The sequence below is a fragment of the Geotrypetes seraphini genome, chromosome 6, assembly GCF_902459505.1.
Source record: "Geotrypetes seraphini chromosome 6, aGeoSer1.1, whole genome shotgun sequence".
NCBI classification, from domain to species: Eukaryota; Metazoa; Chordata; class Amphibia; order Gymnophiona; family Dermophiidae; genus Geotrypetes; species Geotrypetes seraphini.
The window spans coordinates 59,546,635-59,561,382 of NC_047089.1; the positions used below are offsets into that span (position 1 = coordinate 59,546,635).

The following is a 14,748-nucleotide window of genomic DNA, read 5'->3' on the forward strand; positions in this document are numbered from 1 at the left end:
GTTCAAACCCACGCTGCTCCTTGTGACCCTGGGCAAGTCACTTAATCCCCCCATTGCCCCAGGTACTTTAGGTAGATTGTGAGCCCGCCGGGACAGACGGGGAAAAATGCTTGAGTACTTGAATAAATTCATGTAAACCATTCTGAGCTCCCCTGGGAGAATGGTATAGAAAAGTGGATGAATGAATAAATAAACGAAGAAATGTATTGAAGAGAAACGCCTCCACACTGGTTAACAGGGTGCAGCACACCTGAAAGATGTAATTAATTCCAAATGTTGTCAGCTCCCTTTAAAATTCACAAATATGTTGTGAGTTTGTATTTTAGCAGATCTCCTTTATCTTAGGTAGAGAATGACACGGGGAAAAAATCTGTCCCCGTCACCGCCCCGTCACCGGCCCACCATCCTCTGCACCGCCCCGTCACCGCCGTTTCCTTCACCGCCCCGTCACCGTCACCGCCATCCCTTTCACCGCCCCGTCACCGCCACTGCCATCCCATTCACCGCCCCGTCACCGTCCCCGCTGCATCCATTTTCCGTTTTCATCCCCTTGGCCCAGAATCCTTTTCCCTTTCACTCCCTCTTACAGTTTGAGCCGGGAACACGGGTGATCGCACGGTCCTCGCAGCCCCCACCCGCCTGCCCAATCGATCGTAATGATTAGCCAGCTCTCTCCCTTCTCCTCACCTTAGTTTGCAGGCTTTCTTTTTCAGCGACCTGCACGCTTTCCCAAAGAGCCGCACACGCGCGGCTGCTCAGTGTTCAATCTTCTGCTCTGCTGCAACTTCCTGTTTCCGGTTGCGTCAGAGCAGAAGATCGAAACTGAGCAGCAGCGGCTCTTTGATAGCGTGCGGGTCGCCGAAAAAGAAAATCTACAAACTAAGGTGAGGAGAAGGGAGAGAGCTGGCTAAACACTAGAATCGATTGGGCAGGCGGGTGTGAGCTGCGGGGACCGCGCGATCCTTCATGCCTCACTGCGGGGACAAGACCCATTCACCGCCCCGCGGGCGGTGAATGGCCTTGTCCCCGTCGCCGCAGCGACTGCTAGTTTTCTTCCCCGTTTTCGGCGGGTGACCCGCGGCTAAAATGCGGTGGCCGCGGGTAAACCGCCACCGTGTCATTCTCTAATCTTAGGTCTCTTGCCTAAAATTAGTTGAGAGCTAATAGAACAGTTGTGAAAATATAATTTTTATAAGACTTGCAGTATGCTTTTGGGACCCAATTGACTGTTTTCTTGTGTCATGTTTTCTTTATTTCCTAGGCTACCAGGATACTAATGCCTTTTCTGCTCCCTGTTTCTCATTCCTGCTAGGTGTGTTCATGCCTGTGGGTTTGGTCCTGCAGCCCTGGATGGGGTCAGCTGCAATGGCAGTTTCCTCAGTCTCGGTGGTGCTTTCTTCACTCCAGTTGAAATGGTAAGTGGCAAAGTGCTTTAAGCTCTGGCCAAACCTGTAAATGAGCCCTACACAATAGCAACCCCAATGTTGTCTGTTCAGATGAGTGGATCTGACATCCAAAATTTCCTTAGGTTCTGGACTGGTCTAGTGAGAATGCTATCTGTAGACTATATCAAGTTTTAATAAAACTAAAACTAATGGATAGAGACAGAAAAGCAAGGGTCCTGTGCTCTTTGTCCTATAAGGGCTCCATGCAGTATGAGTGCATTAGTATTTCTCTGGGCCAGATTAAGAACATAAGTAGTGCCTCTGCTGGGTCAGACCAGAGGTCCATCATGCCCAGCAGTCTGCTCACACGGCAGCCCTTCAGGTCCTCTATCTATACCCTTCTATACCCTTTTCCTTCAGGAAATCATCTAATCCCTTCTTGAACCCCAATACAATAATCTGTCCTATCGCACCCTCTGGAAGCGCATTCCAGGTGTCCACCACCCTTTGAGTGAAGAAGAACTTCCTAGCATTGGTTCTGAATCTGTCCCCTCTTAATTTTTCCGAATGCCCTCTTGTTCTTGAAGTTTTCGAAAGTTTGAAGAATCTGTCCCTCTCCACTTTCTTTATGCCCTTCTTGATCTTGTAAGTCTCTATCATATCCCCTCTAAGTCTCCGCTTTTCCAGTAAAAAGAGCCCCAGTTTCTCTAACCTTTCAGCATATGAAAGGTTTTCCATACCCTTTATCAATCGCGTCGCTCCTTTCTGAACCCTCTCGAGTATCGCCATATCCTTCTTAAGGTATGGGGACCAATATTGGACGCAGTGCTCCAGATGCAGGTGCACCATCACCCGATACAACGGCAGGATAACTTCTTTCGTTCTGGTTGTAATACCTTTCTTGATAATACCTAGCATTCTATTCGCCTTCTTAGAGGCCGCTGCGCACTGTGCCGATGGCTTCATTGTCTTGTCCACTATTACCCCCAAGTCCTTTTCTAGGGTAGTTTCACCCATTACCAGCCCTCCCATCGTATAGCTGTACTTCAGGTTTCTGTTTCCTACATGCAAGACTTTACATTTCTCTACATTAAACTTCATCTGCCATCTCGTCGCCCACTCTTCTAATTTGTTCAGGTCCCTTTGAAAGTCTTCACAGTCCTCTTTTGTCCCTACTCCACTAAATAGTTTGGTATCGTCTATGAATTTTATTACTTAGCACTTCGTCCCTGTTTCTAGATCATTTATAAATACATTGAACAGCAGCGGTCCGAGTATCGACCCCTGCGGAACACCACTTGTGACCCTCCTCCAGTCAGAGTAGTGGCCCTTCACTCCTACCCTTTGCTTCCTACCTGCCAACCAATTTTTAATCCATCTAAGTACGTTTCCTTCCACCCCATGGTTCTTCAGTTTCCCTAGTAGGCGTTCATGGGGTACCTTGTCAAAGGCTTTTTGGAAATCTAAGTATACAATGTCTAAGACTCTGACACAGGGTATAAAAAATGTCATAGTGGGAGCAATTTTTCTTTTACCGCTGATTCTCAATAGCATGCAAATTATGTGCATGCTATTTGTGCAGAGAATTGTCAATAAAGGGGAGAAGGAACTGTGCCTGCTCAGAGGAGTAATCGCTAGGTACAGCTCTTCCCTCCTGTCAAGGCTGGTCTCCCTCCTCTGATCAACAAAGCTGCGTGTCTCCACAAGTCCTGCTGGCTCAACTGATTGATTTGCAGGGAGAGCAGCAGAAGAAAAAGCCCCCCTCTTGCTACTGCCCAGCCCTCCTGACACCCTGTACAAGATCAGCAGATCAGCAGGAGCGGTACCCACTCCCTCCCTCCTCGATTGCTCCTGGCCAGACCCCCCCCCCCCATATACACACTCACATCCCTGTGCCTTGGCAGAAGGGATGCCCATCCCCCCCTGCTGCCAGGGTCGATCATCCCCCCCGTATCTTTAAGTTGAAGGACGGCAGGAGGAATGCCCATCCCCCATCCCCTCCTCATCAACATGGCGGGCCTTCCCCTTCCTGGTCATTTATAGAATCAGCCCCTTATTACTACAATAGTGGGATTTGAAAGTTCTAGGTAAAGAAAATTATATCATTAAAGGCAGATGGAATGCACTTACCCCTGTCTTTTACCAGTAGGGGTTGCCCAAGCTGTGAAGTACCATCAGATTTGTACTTTACCCCTTCTTCCCACCTCTTTCACTAAAGTACATTGCTATAATCCAGCTAATCCAGAACGCCGTGGCCAAGCTTATTTTTGCTAAAGGCAAGTTCGACCATGTCTCCCCACTCCTGTCCAAACTTCACTGGCTCCCAGTTCACTCCAGAGTCCTCTTTAAATGTGCCTGTTTAGCTTTCAAGATCCTACATGGCATCCTCCCTCCTGTCATCCCACTCTTCTGGAACTCCTCTAACCCTAATTCCACTAGATCCTCCCAAAAACTGAAACTATCATTCCCCTCTGCAAAAGGTATATCCCGTGTAGGAAAACTAGGAACATCCCTCCCCTTTAGAACCACAGAACTCTGGAACAACCTCATATCCCCGCTCAGAATTTCAAGCTCCCTCCAATCCTTCCTCAAACACCTGAAAACTTGGCTCTTTTCAAAAATCTAACACCTCCCACTCTTTGGTACCCTGTCCCTCTTTATCTTCCTAGCTCCTTTCCTATAACCCTTCATTGTAGCTCCTTTTCAACTTAACCCTGTAAACCGTGCCGAACTCTACACTTGTGGAGATGGTGCGGTATACAAACCTAAGGTTTGGTTTAGTTTAGTTTATAATACACTTTCAGATCATTTTGTATGTGAACATATAAAGTATAGTTCATAACCAATTTATCATTCTTGTAATCATATTTTTCTAGTTATCGGAAACCAGACGCTGAAAGATATGAAGCCAGAGCACAGGGTTGCATGAAACCACTTACTCCTTCCCAAATAAGTGTCCACGTTGGTATGGATGATAGGAGACGGAACCTACCTAAGTCAAGTACCTGGGATGAAATCAGCCAAGTGTCTTTTTCCTCTGTTACATCAGACAAGCAGGCTAGAAATAATGTGTTCCCATGCGATGGCCATGACAAGTAGTCACTACTAACCAGTGCCACAAATGAGGATCAGTACATGTGAAATCTTGCACATACATTTCTTTGTTCCTTGAACATAGACTGGTGATCATGCTAAAAAGGAAGAGGATCTTGAAGAGATAAAAGTACTTCCTTTACTGATGAGGTGTATCCTCTATCTGTTGTATGGTGTGGATTATCATACCTGTGTTGTATTGAGGGCCAGGCATGACTAGGCAGTTGCCTAGGTCAGCAACTTAGGCAGTGAATGAGGTGAATCATTTGGGACCATGGCCCGAGCATATTTTGCCTCGCACATCCTCAGCATCTAGAAAACTTGGGAGTGGAGCCAGAGATTTTGTTGGACCTCCCTCCAATCAAACGTGTGTTCCACTCTCCCTGAAGTATTAGTTGCCAACCCTACTGACATTGGTTTAAAAAAAAAATCCTCTGAACAGCAGTTAAGTGGTAGAGATCTTCACTACACTTGTTCAAACTTTATAGGATGTTCTTATTCAAATTATTCAAGTGTTCCTTGCCTGCTACAAGTGTTTTGAACCCAGTCAGGCAGAAGCTATACTAAGTCCAGACTGTTCCCAAGAGTCGGCATTAGTTGTGTTCAAACAAAAAATTGTGATTGTCTTGTTAGTTCAGATATATATGTGCACTCGGAGATTTCAGCTGATTCCTTCTTGTTGAATTAAATATATTGTATTTGCAGTTAGTTTCAGAGAGCCATTCCTGACTTCACAGGATTGGTATAGAATGAGCTCATCTGCCAAAACCCCAATAACAAAGGTATAAATCTGAAAAGCTGATCACAGATTAAGGGCCTCTTTTACACAGTCGATTAACGCGGGCTGGTGCGGTAACTGCGCTGAAGCCTATAAGGATTTAAAGGGTGTTGGAGCTTTTGCCGCATAGCACTCACTAGCATGACTTCGTAAAAGAGGCCCTAAATTAATTCTATGTATAGGCCATGCTTTTTGCCCTGTTTTCATACTTGCATTCATGGAAAAGGCAATTTTCCAAGACATTTTCTTGGGTAAAATAGCATTTTACCAATGGCAAATGGGGTCTTTAAAACTATCCAGATCTGCACTGAAATATTCACAAAAAGGGAGCAAACCAAACAAATAATATAAATGTCACAAATATGACTTGCAACAACAAGATGCTCAAAGTACCCAATAAGGAAATCTCCGTTTCGCCACCAAAGCTGCATCAGGGGATAGTATTTCTTCAATTCACACCATGTCAACTCACTGTCTTCTGTTTCTCACAACATGATGGCTTAGTGGTGAAATGGGGATTTCCCTGTTGGGTACTTTGAGCATCTGGTTGGATTGGACATGCTTTCTCAGCGTTTGACTGCAGAAATGGATGTATAAGAACAGCTGAGGATCCTGTTCACTTTTTGATGAATCTGCCTGCAGCTGAAAGTATTCAATTGGAGAAGCGGCAGAGTATTTATCACCTGTCTGTCATTAACTATTGTTTTTGATGTTGGTGACTTAGCTTTTTGAGAGTTTTCTCCTTGATGCCAGCCATTACTATTTTTTTTCAGGAGTGGAGGTCTTTTTCAGACCCATGAAACCTATGGTCTTTTTCTCCACATCTTAATTTTTGTTTAATTTGTCTGAGTGGTTTATCAGTGTATTCAAGTATGGCTTGTGGACAGAGTGAAAATACTCATAAGCTAAGGTTTACATAACTGAGAGTGTATGATATTTGTGAATTGTTGGTTGAACATGCTTGGGTCTCCAGTTATTATAGTAGTGGAGCTAAACAATCCCTGTGCCACAGGGACCCCCCAAAAAGCAGTTATGATTCCAAGACAGTTGCCATAACCGCTCAGATAGGAAGAAGGTTAACGGCTTATTGGGATGAATGGGTGAAGGTTACCACAGACAGCTGGGTGCTGGATATTATTTTTTCATCCCCTCCCAGACCTGTTTGTAGACTCTCCTGGGGGAAGACCGGAGCAAGCGGTCAAGGTCCAAGCCATAATGCAGAGGCTATTAGACCTGGCAGCTAGCAAAGCTGTCAAATAAACAAACAGAAGAGCACCTTGCCTTAGGCTATATACAATCAAACAAAAAGGTAAGGTAGGAGTTTTTCCAACCAGTGGGAAGAGCGATGCAGTCTACAACCTCAGAACCCTGGGGTTGTGGGTTCAAACCCACGCTACTACTTGTGACCCTGGGCAAGTCACTTAATCCCCCCGTTGCCCCAGGTATATTAGATATATTGTGAGCCTGCCGGGAAAGACAGGAAAAAATGCTTGAATACCTGAATAAATTCATGTAAACTGTTCGGAGCTCTCCTGGGAGAACGGTATAGAAAACTGAATAAATAAATTTATGATCAAATATATTTTATTGAGCTCAATGGAAAAACCAGAAATAGGCAAACAATACAAAAAACAAGCTCAAGATATAGAAATTATCCCACAACAGCCAACAACCCATCCCTCCCAACTAGTCCCTAAGAGAAACAGTATTACAGGATAAAGAAACAATGATATACAGAAAGGGAATACTGCAATGTAAGGAGCATAACAGTTAAGCAGGCGGTTAAGTACCATAAGGCGGTTAAGTACCATAGGCATCATGGAAGTCCAAAAGGGGTCCCAGGTGTGCTGAAACGAGCGCCCCGGGAGAGAGGAAAAATCCAACACATCTCATCGTTCCCTCATCAGAAGAGTAATCATCCGGCACCGCCAGAGAGAGTAGTCCGGCGCATCCTGGTCACGCCATTTGAGCAAGATACATTTCAGTGCAAGAAGAACTGTCCACTTGAGAAAGGCAGCTGCCCCCCGAATCCTGGGGGAAAAGTGGGGGATAGCGCCAAATAAAACTAAGGGAGAGTGGCGGATAGTTATCTAAGTTAAGAGAAAGGCCAGAGTAGAAGCCAAATTCAGAAATGAGGTCTAATGCCACAGGGAGAGAGTCTTCCGGCCTTGTAAGAATCAAAAACAGGTCGTCAGCGAAGGCCAAAGTCTTCAATTCAATCCTGGCGACAGTAAGTCCCCGCACCTCCCCAAACCCACAAAGAGTACAGAGTAAAGGTTCCAAAGATAAAAGAAAGAGCAAGGGTGAGAGGGGACATCCCTGCCTTGTACACCGAAGAATAGGAAAGGAATCCGTTCACATCCCATTAACCAACAAAGAGGCCCTCGGGGTAGAGTATAGAGAACGCACTGCATTCAGATAGAAGCCACCCAGCCCAACATGTTCAAGGGTACAAAACAAGAAGGACCAGTGGACCCTATCAAAGGCCTTGGAAGCATCCAAACTGACATACAGCTGGAATATCGTGAAACCGACAGTGAGCTAGGACTAAAAGGACCTTACGGATATTACAGACTGATTGATGACCATGAAAGAATCCCACTTGGTCCTCTACAATAAGCGTTGGAAGGTGCGGAGCAAGACGGTCAGCTAGAATATGAGAAAGAAGCTTAAGATCCATGTTAATCAAAGAAATAGGCTGATAAGAACTGGGGACATCAGCCTCTTTACCAGGTTTCAACAATAAAGTAATAAGCACCTCATTAGCATAGCGAGGAAAGGAGCCCCGGGTAATAGCTGTGTTGAAATAAGCCAACAAAGGGCCACAAAGACGAGGAAAAAGAATGCAATAAAATTCTCCAGAAAAACCATCGGGACCCGGAGCCTTACCAGAGCGGAGAGCCTTAATAGCAGATTCTAATTCCACTGCTCGAAAAGGACTATTAAGAGAAGACACAACGTTGTCGGGGAGACAGGGGAGTCCTGAGGACTGAAGATAATCCACCATGAATTCTATAGAAGCATCTTCAGGAACGTCATACAACTGCTGAAAGAAATCAAAAAGGACCCCAGAAACATCCGATGTACACGTCACCCGGCCCCCACCCGGGGTTCGAAGAGACAAAATCAGTTTCCTACTGGAATCAGTGGTTACTAAGCGTGCCATAAGTTGCCCCGGCTTGTTACCAAATTGGTGAAAACGATGTTTATAATAGGCCACCCATTTCTGGAAACGCAAGTGAAGAAGAGAGTTAAGTGCCTCCTGAGTAGACAAATAACGTTCCCGAGTTTCCTCCGAGGGAACCGAGTGGAAAGATCGCGTAGCAATACGTAAGGCTCTCTCTAAGGTGATAATCCCTCTAGAGATGCGTTTATTTCTCGCACTCAAAAAAGAAATAATCTGATCCCGAATCACCGTTTTAGCAGCCTCCCAAAACAAAACAGGATCATCCACATGAGTGACATTATTGGTAGAATAATCATCCCACTGAGGTTTGAAACTCTACGTCTTGTGCAAGATAAAACGGAAAGCACCAAGAAGGCGAGCGAAGATAGGCGACATCCAAATAAATGGCTGCCCATATGGGAGTATGGTCCGAAATATTCAAGGGACCAATTTCTGCCGATGTGACAGACGGAAACAACGCTGGAGACATAAAAATATGATCAATCTGAGACCAAGTGTTATGAGCCCGAGAAAGGTGAGTATAATCACGAACTTCAGGATGGAGCAGGCGCCAAGGATCCACCACAGAAAGGGTATCACAAAAATCAGAAAGAAGACTCCCAGGGAAGTAGAAGAGGTTCCCAATTTGTTCAAGGTGGGGTCTAGGACCAAATTAAAATCTCCCAAAAGAAGAAGCAGGTCCCCCAAATAACAAGAGCAGAGCTGTTAACCGCTGCAGAAAAGTAGATTCAGATGAATTGGAGCCATAGACCACCAACAGAAGATATCTCTGGCCACTCAATGTCAGATGTAAAAAAAGGTAACGACCATCAACGGCTTTATCGAGAATCTGGACTCCAAGCGGTAAAGATTTACGGAATAACACAGCTATACCACCATGACAGCCTGAAGATGAAGCAAAATAAACCTCCCCCACCCAAGAACGACGCAATTAAGGTGTTCTGCGTCCGTTAAACGAGTCTCTTGTAAACAGGCAATATCCGAACGGTATCGCTGCAAAACCGCCAGTATTTTAGATCTCTTTACCGGTGAGGTAATGACCCCCACATTCCAAGAGGTGAGTCTATAAGGAGTGTTCAGGTGAGAAAGTCAGAGAGAAGAAAGGAAAAGTACAGAAAAAGAGAGAATGGGAACCCCAGGAGCCCAGCCACCCCCCCCCCCCCGAGGCAGTAAAAACAGATTAAGCACAGAACCTAATAAACAGAATAGAAGCTGTTCAATCTCCCAAAAATCCAAAAGCAAGAACCGAAGGAGGACCACCCACCCCCCCATCCAACAACCCAACCCACAAACCCCCAAACCCCCCTACTCCCGACCAAAGCCCCACACAAAAACTCGCCCCGCTCCCCAAAGGCAGAGCAGAACGAGGGAGACACACAACAATGTAAACAGGACCCCAGGACCCCCCACCCGACTAAAGGAACATACAAAATAAATGGAAGGATACCAGCAAGCCCTGAGAAAAATGAAGAATAAACAGCCCCTTCCACATAGCCAGATGGACCGAGACCCCCCCCCCCAATACGCAAAACACAAAAACAAAGACCCTTCAACGGCAAGCACATTCTCAGTCATACAGAAAAAGAAAACCCCAAACCATGTCAGTCTAAAAAAAAAAAAGTCAACGGTGGGTAATCCAAAATGGGTTCCCCGCCCTAAAGGGTAGCACCCCACTCAAGCCTACTACCCACATACATTAGAAAGAGAAGAATGTAGATAAAAAGAAAGGAGAATCCACTGAACAGAAGTGGGGGTGAGCATCAGCGTTGGACTCATCACAGGCTCCAGGACAAGGTAATACAGAGAGAGAGCCCAGATGTAATAGAGATCCCTGAGTCATGTACCAATGAAGAAAATAGAAAAAGAAACACTCGCCAACCACACCACACAGTCAACACCCAAGTCACCTACATCATCTCACTCCCCCCAAAGAAACTATTCACCAGTCAATCACACCCAAAGAAAATGCCCAACACAAACCGCACACAAAAATAGAAATTCCCAGTTTACAAAAACCAAGCCTCAGCACAAATGGGGAAAATAAGCCCCCCAGCAGATTAACACAGAGACTTCAATGAGCCCCAGCAACTCAGCAGTTCAGGTCAATGATGCAGCTGCAGAGCTTGTTTCAGCAGATATAGAATCCACGTAGGCTTGAGCCGATTCCACCGAGTCATAGGTCTTCCACCCGGTGCCTGTCCAAATCTTTAGCAATGCCGGGTACAGCAGCATGAAGTGATGTTTGCGGGCAGCAGGTGCGGAGCACAAAGGAGAGAAGAGCTGTCTGCACTCCTGGAGGGATGGAGAATAACCCTGGAAGAGCTGAATGAGTTCCCCTTCAAAGGTCAAAGTATTCCTCTGCTGCTTATCTGTCGCATCAATTCAGCCTTATGGGCATAGTGGTGAATCTATAATATAACCACTCGGGCCTGCGTGCGATCCTCACGCTGTCTGCCGAGGCGGTGTGCTCGCTCTAAAGTTAACGGTCCCATACCCTCGGGTAATGGAAATTCCTTCCTCAGCCAGAATTCAGCACAAGAGAGGACTCCTGAGTCATACCATTTCCGGGAGACCCACCAACCGTAAATTGTCTCTCTGGGAGCGATTCTCAAGATCATTCAATTTCTCTACCTGCCTCCGGAGCATGACCAGGTCTGCTGAAGAAGAAGCATGGGCGTCTTCAACCGTGGAGACCCGGTTTTCCAGGTCTCCGGTGCGCCTCGTGGTGTCTGCAAGCAGATTCTCCAGAATAGTAAGCTGCCTCAATAGTTGGTCAAAATGAGCGTCTAGCGCTCGGACCACCAAAGCAGAAACAGTTTCAATATGTTCAGCGGTAAGTTGAATTGCGGGGCCCAAGTTCGCGGTCGCAATCTTGGGATCAGATTTTGTGGAGCACACAGTCTTTTCCTTCTCAGACCTGGTGGCTCTGACACTCTTCGTTGTCAGGCTAAGATGTTGGACAAACTTGTCCATACACCGCCCCTACCGTGAGCAATTCTAAGCAGTAAATAGGAAGCAGATTATGGGTGTAAAAGGGCCTGGGGCCCCGGAGCATGAGTTAGGCACATCCTGCTCTGCTCAAAACATCACGTGGTCCAATAAATAAATTTATTAGAAATACTGGTCCCAGATGAAGAATTAGGATTGGGCAGATACACCATATTCTTCATTGTACCAAAAAAAAACCTAAGAAAATTGGATGCCAATTCTAGATCTGAAGTCTGTAAACGCTGTCCTCAAGGTCCTATGCTTCTGCATAGAAACAGTCAGGTCAATCATTGCCTCGGTGATGCCTCTCTAGATCTAACAGAGGCTCCTCTACATGTTCCCATCTTTCCGTACCACAAGACATTTTGCTTCATTATCTAGAAGTGATTAATGAGTTTCAGCTGTCGGATCAACTCTTTTGTGTTACTGGGCACTAACCCCTGGGAACAACTGGCTTCAAAAGCGACCATTTCCAGATTGGTTTGAAAGTTCATTTATTTAGTTAGGCACAAATCATTATAGCCTGAGTGGTAAGATACCGTCAACTTTCCTGAAAGCCTACTCCACTAGGAGATTAGATTCCTCCTAGGCGGAGTCAAAAGCATTGTCCACAGAAGAGATTTGTAGAGCGGCCACTTGGTCTTCTTTTACAAAATATTACAGGTGGATGGAGTGGCAAAATTGCTTCAGTGTTGTCAGCAGGCTCATTTGTCCTACCTTAGATGCCAGGACCTGCCTTGATACGTCCCGCTAGTTCAAGACTGACATTCCTTGAACTAGAAGGGAAGATTATGTACCTATCTTGTTAATCTTCTTTCTAGGAGATAGGACAGTCAGTCTTGAAGCCCGCCCTGTCAGATGGTTCTTGGCTTGCCATTCTGTCTTGGCCTCTAGCAAGAGCTAAGAGAGGCTCACCTATCTCAAGAAAGCAGGGGGTCCTATAGAACCCTGTGCCGGTTAGTGCAGGCTACACTCAAGTAGGTGACTTGTGTTCTGCCTTGTTATGGGTCAAATAGTCAGTGAATAATAAAAAACAGTCAATTAAATTAAATCTTCTCAAATTCATAAGTTCATAAATTCATATCACCACTATGTCTCCGTTCATCAATCAATCAAAGATAAATAGTAAAAATCATGATAGAATGCTAAGGAACCAATAAACGTAGCTGAATCTTCCAATTCATAAGTTCATGTTGTCACCATATCTCCATAAAGCCAGCCTTCCACATCTAGCTCTTCAAATCAGAGGTAACCCAGACAGCAGAGGAAGCAGACCCAGCCACAGTAGGGTTGTCTTGAAAACCCTAAATTTGGGTAAAACTGTGCAAATTTAAGTTTTTCCCATGAATTTAATTGTGCTTGATCAGAAAATAATTTTTTTTAAATGTTTTAAAACCCATCCTGGGGTCCCTCAAAGCCACCGCTTACATAACTCCATTTTTCTACAAAAATTGCTGCTATTTTTGCTTAATGGAGCAAATTTCACGGTATTATAGCTATAATTTTATGTTTTCACACTTCTATACAAGTTTCAAGTTTTATTAAATTTTAATATACCGACCATCAACAGGTATCTAGCCGGTTTACAAGTTAAAATAGGATAAAAGTAATAGTAATATTTAGAGTGGGGACGTGAACATTGAGACTTTGACTACAATTATGTATAAAGCCAGTTTACAACACAGCAATGATGCTAGTATGCAAGAACCTAGCAATGGATGGATGCGCAAACAGAAGTGCCAAAAGCAGCAATGAATTGTTGTTAATCAGCATTAAACTGGAGAACAAACAAATCCCCTGTCGGGGCAAGCGCAGATACTCTTTGGATGGTCAAAGACTTGCAGCATTGGTGGCTGAGAGAAAAACATGTCTGGTGTTATTAGTTTTGACACCAGCCACAGTACTCCTAATTGAAGTATTATGTCTCGACCACAATGAAAATAAATGCAATGTCTTATTTCCAGGTCTTTTTGTGCAGGATTTAAAGATCTCTTCACCAGACTCAAAAGATGGAGGAAATTTGAAAAGAAAATGAGTAACGTTTTTTTTTTTTTCCGATGGAAAAGAAGATTTAGATGTGTATATTTGTCCCACTAATAACTTGATGCAGGGAAGTATGGATACTCTAGCTTCTAATGGTAGTCAATTTAAGGGGGTGTCATGTGAATATCAGGCATTATGGAACCAATACGTAGATGCCAGGCCTCTCCCTAAAGCTAGGTGAATAAATCAAAGCCCAAGTTTCAGGTTTATTAAAAATTTGTTCTACACGCAATGTCAAGTACTTCAATGTGTATAATAATTTTAAAATAGGGGACAAAAATAAAACAATTGTATTACAAATAAACTTAAGGTATAAACGTACAAATTTAATTACTGATACAAAAGGAGCCCTATGTAGGTTCAAAATTAGAAATGCTAATGTGTAATTATTCTAAACTAGGAGTTCTTAAGCCAGAACTTGGGACACACCCGGCCAGTCACATAGAAGCTTGACAGCAGATAAAGGCCAAATGCCTCATCCAGTTTGCCCATCCACTATCTTCTCTCCCTAAGAGATCCTACAGACCTGTCCCATGCTTTCTTAAATTCAGACAGTCTTTATCTCTACCAGAAGACTATTCTATGCATCTGCCACACTTTCTGTAAAAAAAGTTTTTCCTTAGATTACTCTTGAGACCATCACCTCTTAACTTCATTCCATGCCCTCTCACTTTGGATTTTCCTTTCAAGTAAAAGAGACTTGCCTCGTGTGTATTTATGCCGCATAGGTATTTAAACATCACTATCATATCTTCCCCTCTCCCTTTCCTCCAACGTATTCATATTGAGATCTTTACGTATGTCCCTGTACACATTATTACGTAGTCCACCAACCATTTTAGTAGCTTTCCTCTGGACCAACTCCACCCTGTTTATATCTTTTTTTGAAGGTGCAGTCTCCAGAACTGTACACAATATTCTAAATGAGATCTCACTAGGGTCTTATGCAGGGGAATCATTACTTTTTTTTTTCCTACTGGACATTCCTCTCCCTGTGCACCCAAGCATACTTCTAGCTTTCACCGTCATCTTTTCAACCTCTTTGGCTACCTTAAGATCATAAAGTCCCGCTCTTCGTGCACAAAAGTTCTTCACCCTTGCGTCCAAACAGTGCTGTAACCTCAGAGTTAAATGCATGACCTTGCATGTTTTAGCATTAGATCTTAGCTGCCAGATTACAGACCATTCCTCTTGCATGTTTGTGAGTATCCTGAAAACCTGACTGACTGGGTGTCCTGAGGATTAAATAGAAAGTGTCTGGATACATTTTGGCC

General features: G+C 44.5%; 1 protein-coding gene across 1 annotated transcript in view; it reads left to right on the forward strand.

The window, feature by feature from the left end:
- Positions 1 to 6,695, forward strand: part of ATP7B (ATPase copper transporting beta) — a 160,606-nt gene extending 153,911 nt beyond the window's left edge. Inside the window, 2 exon segments of the mRNA XM_033948176.1 lie at positions 1,313 to 1,415; positions 4,262 to 6,695. Of these exon segments, the coding sequence (XP_033804067.1) occupies positions 1,313 to 1,415; positions 4,262 to 4,484 (326 nt within the window). The 3' untranslated portion in view covers positions 4,485 to 6,695.
- The last annotated feature ends 8,053 nt before the right edge of the window (positions 6,696 to 14,748 follow it).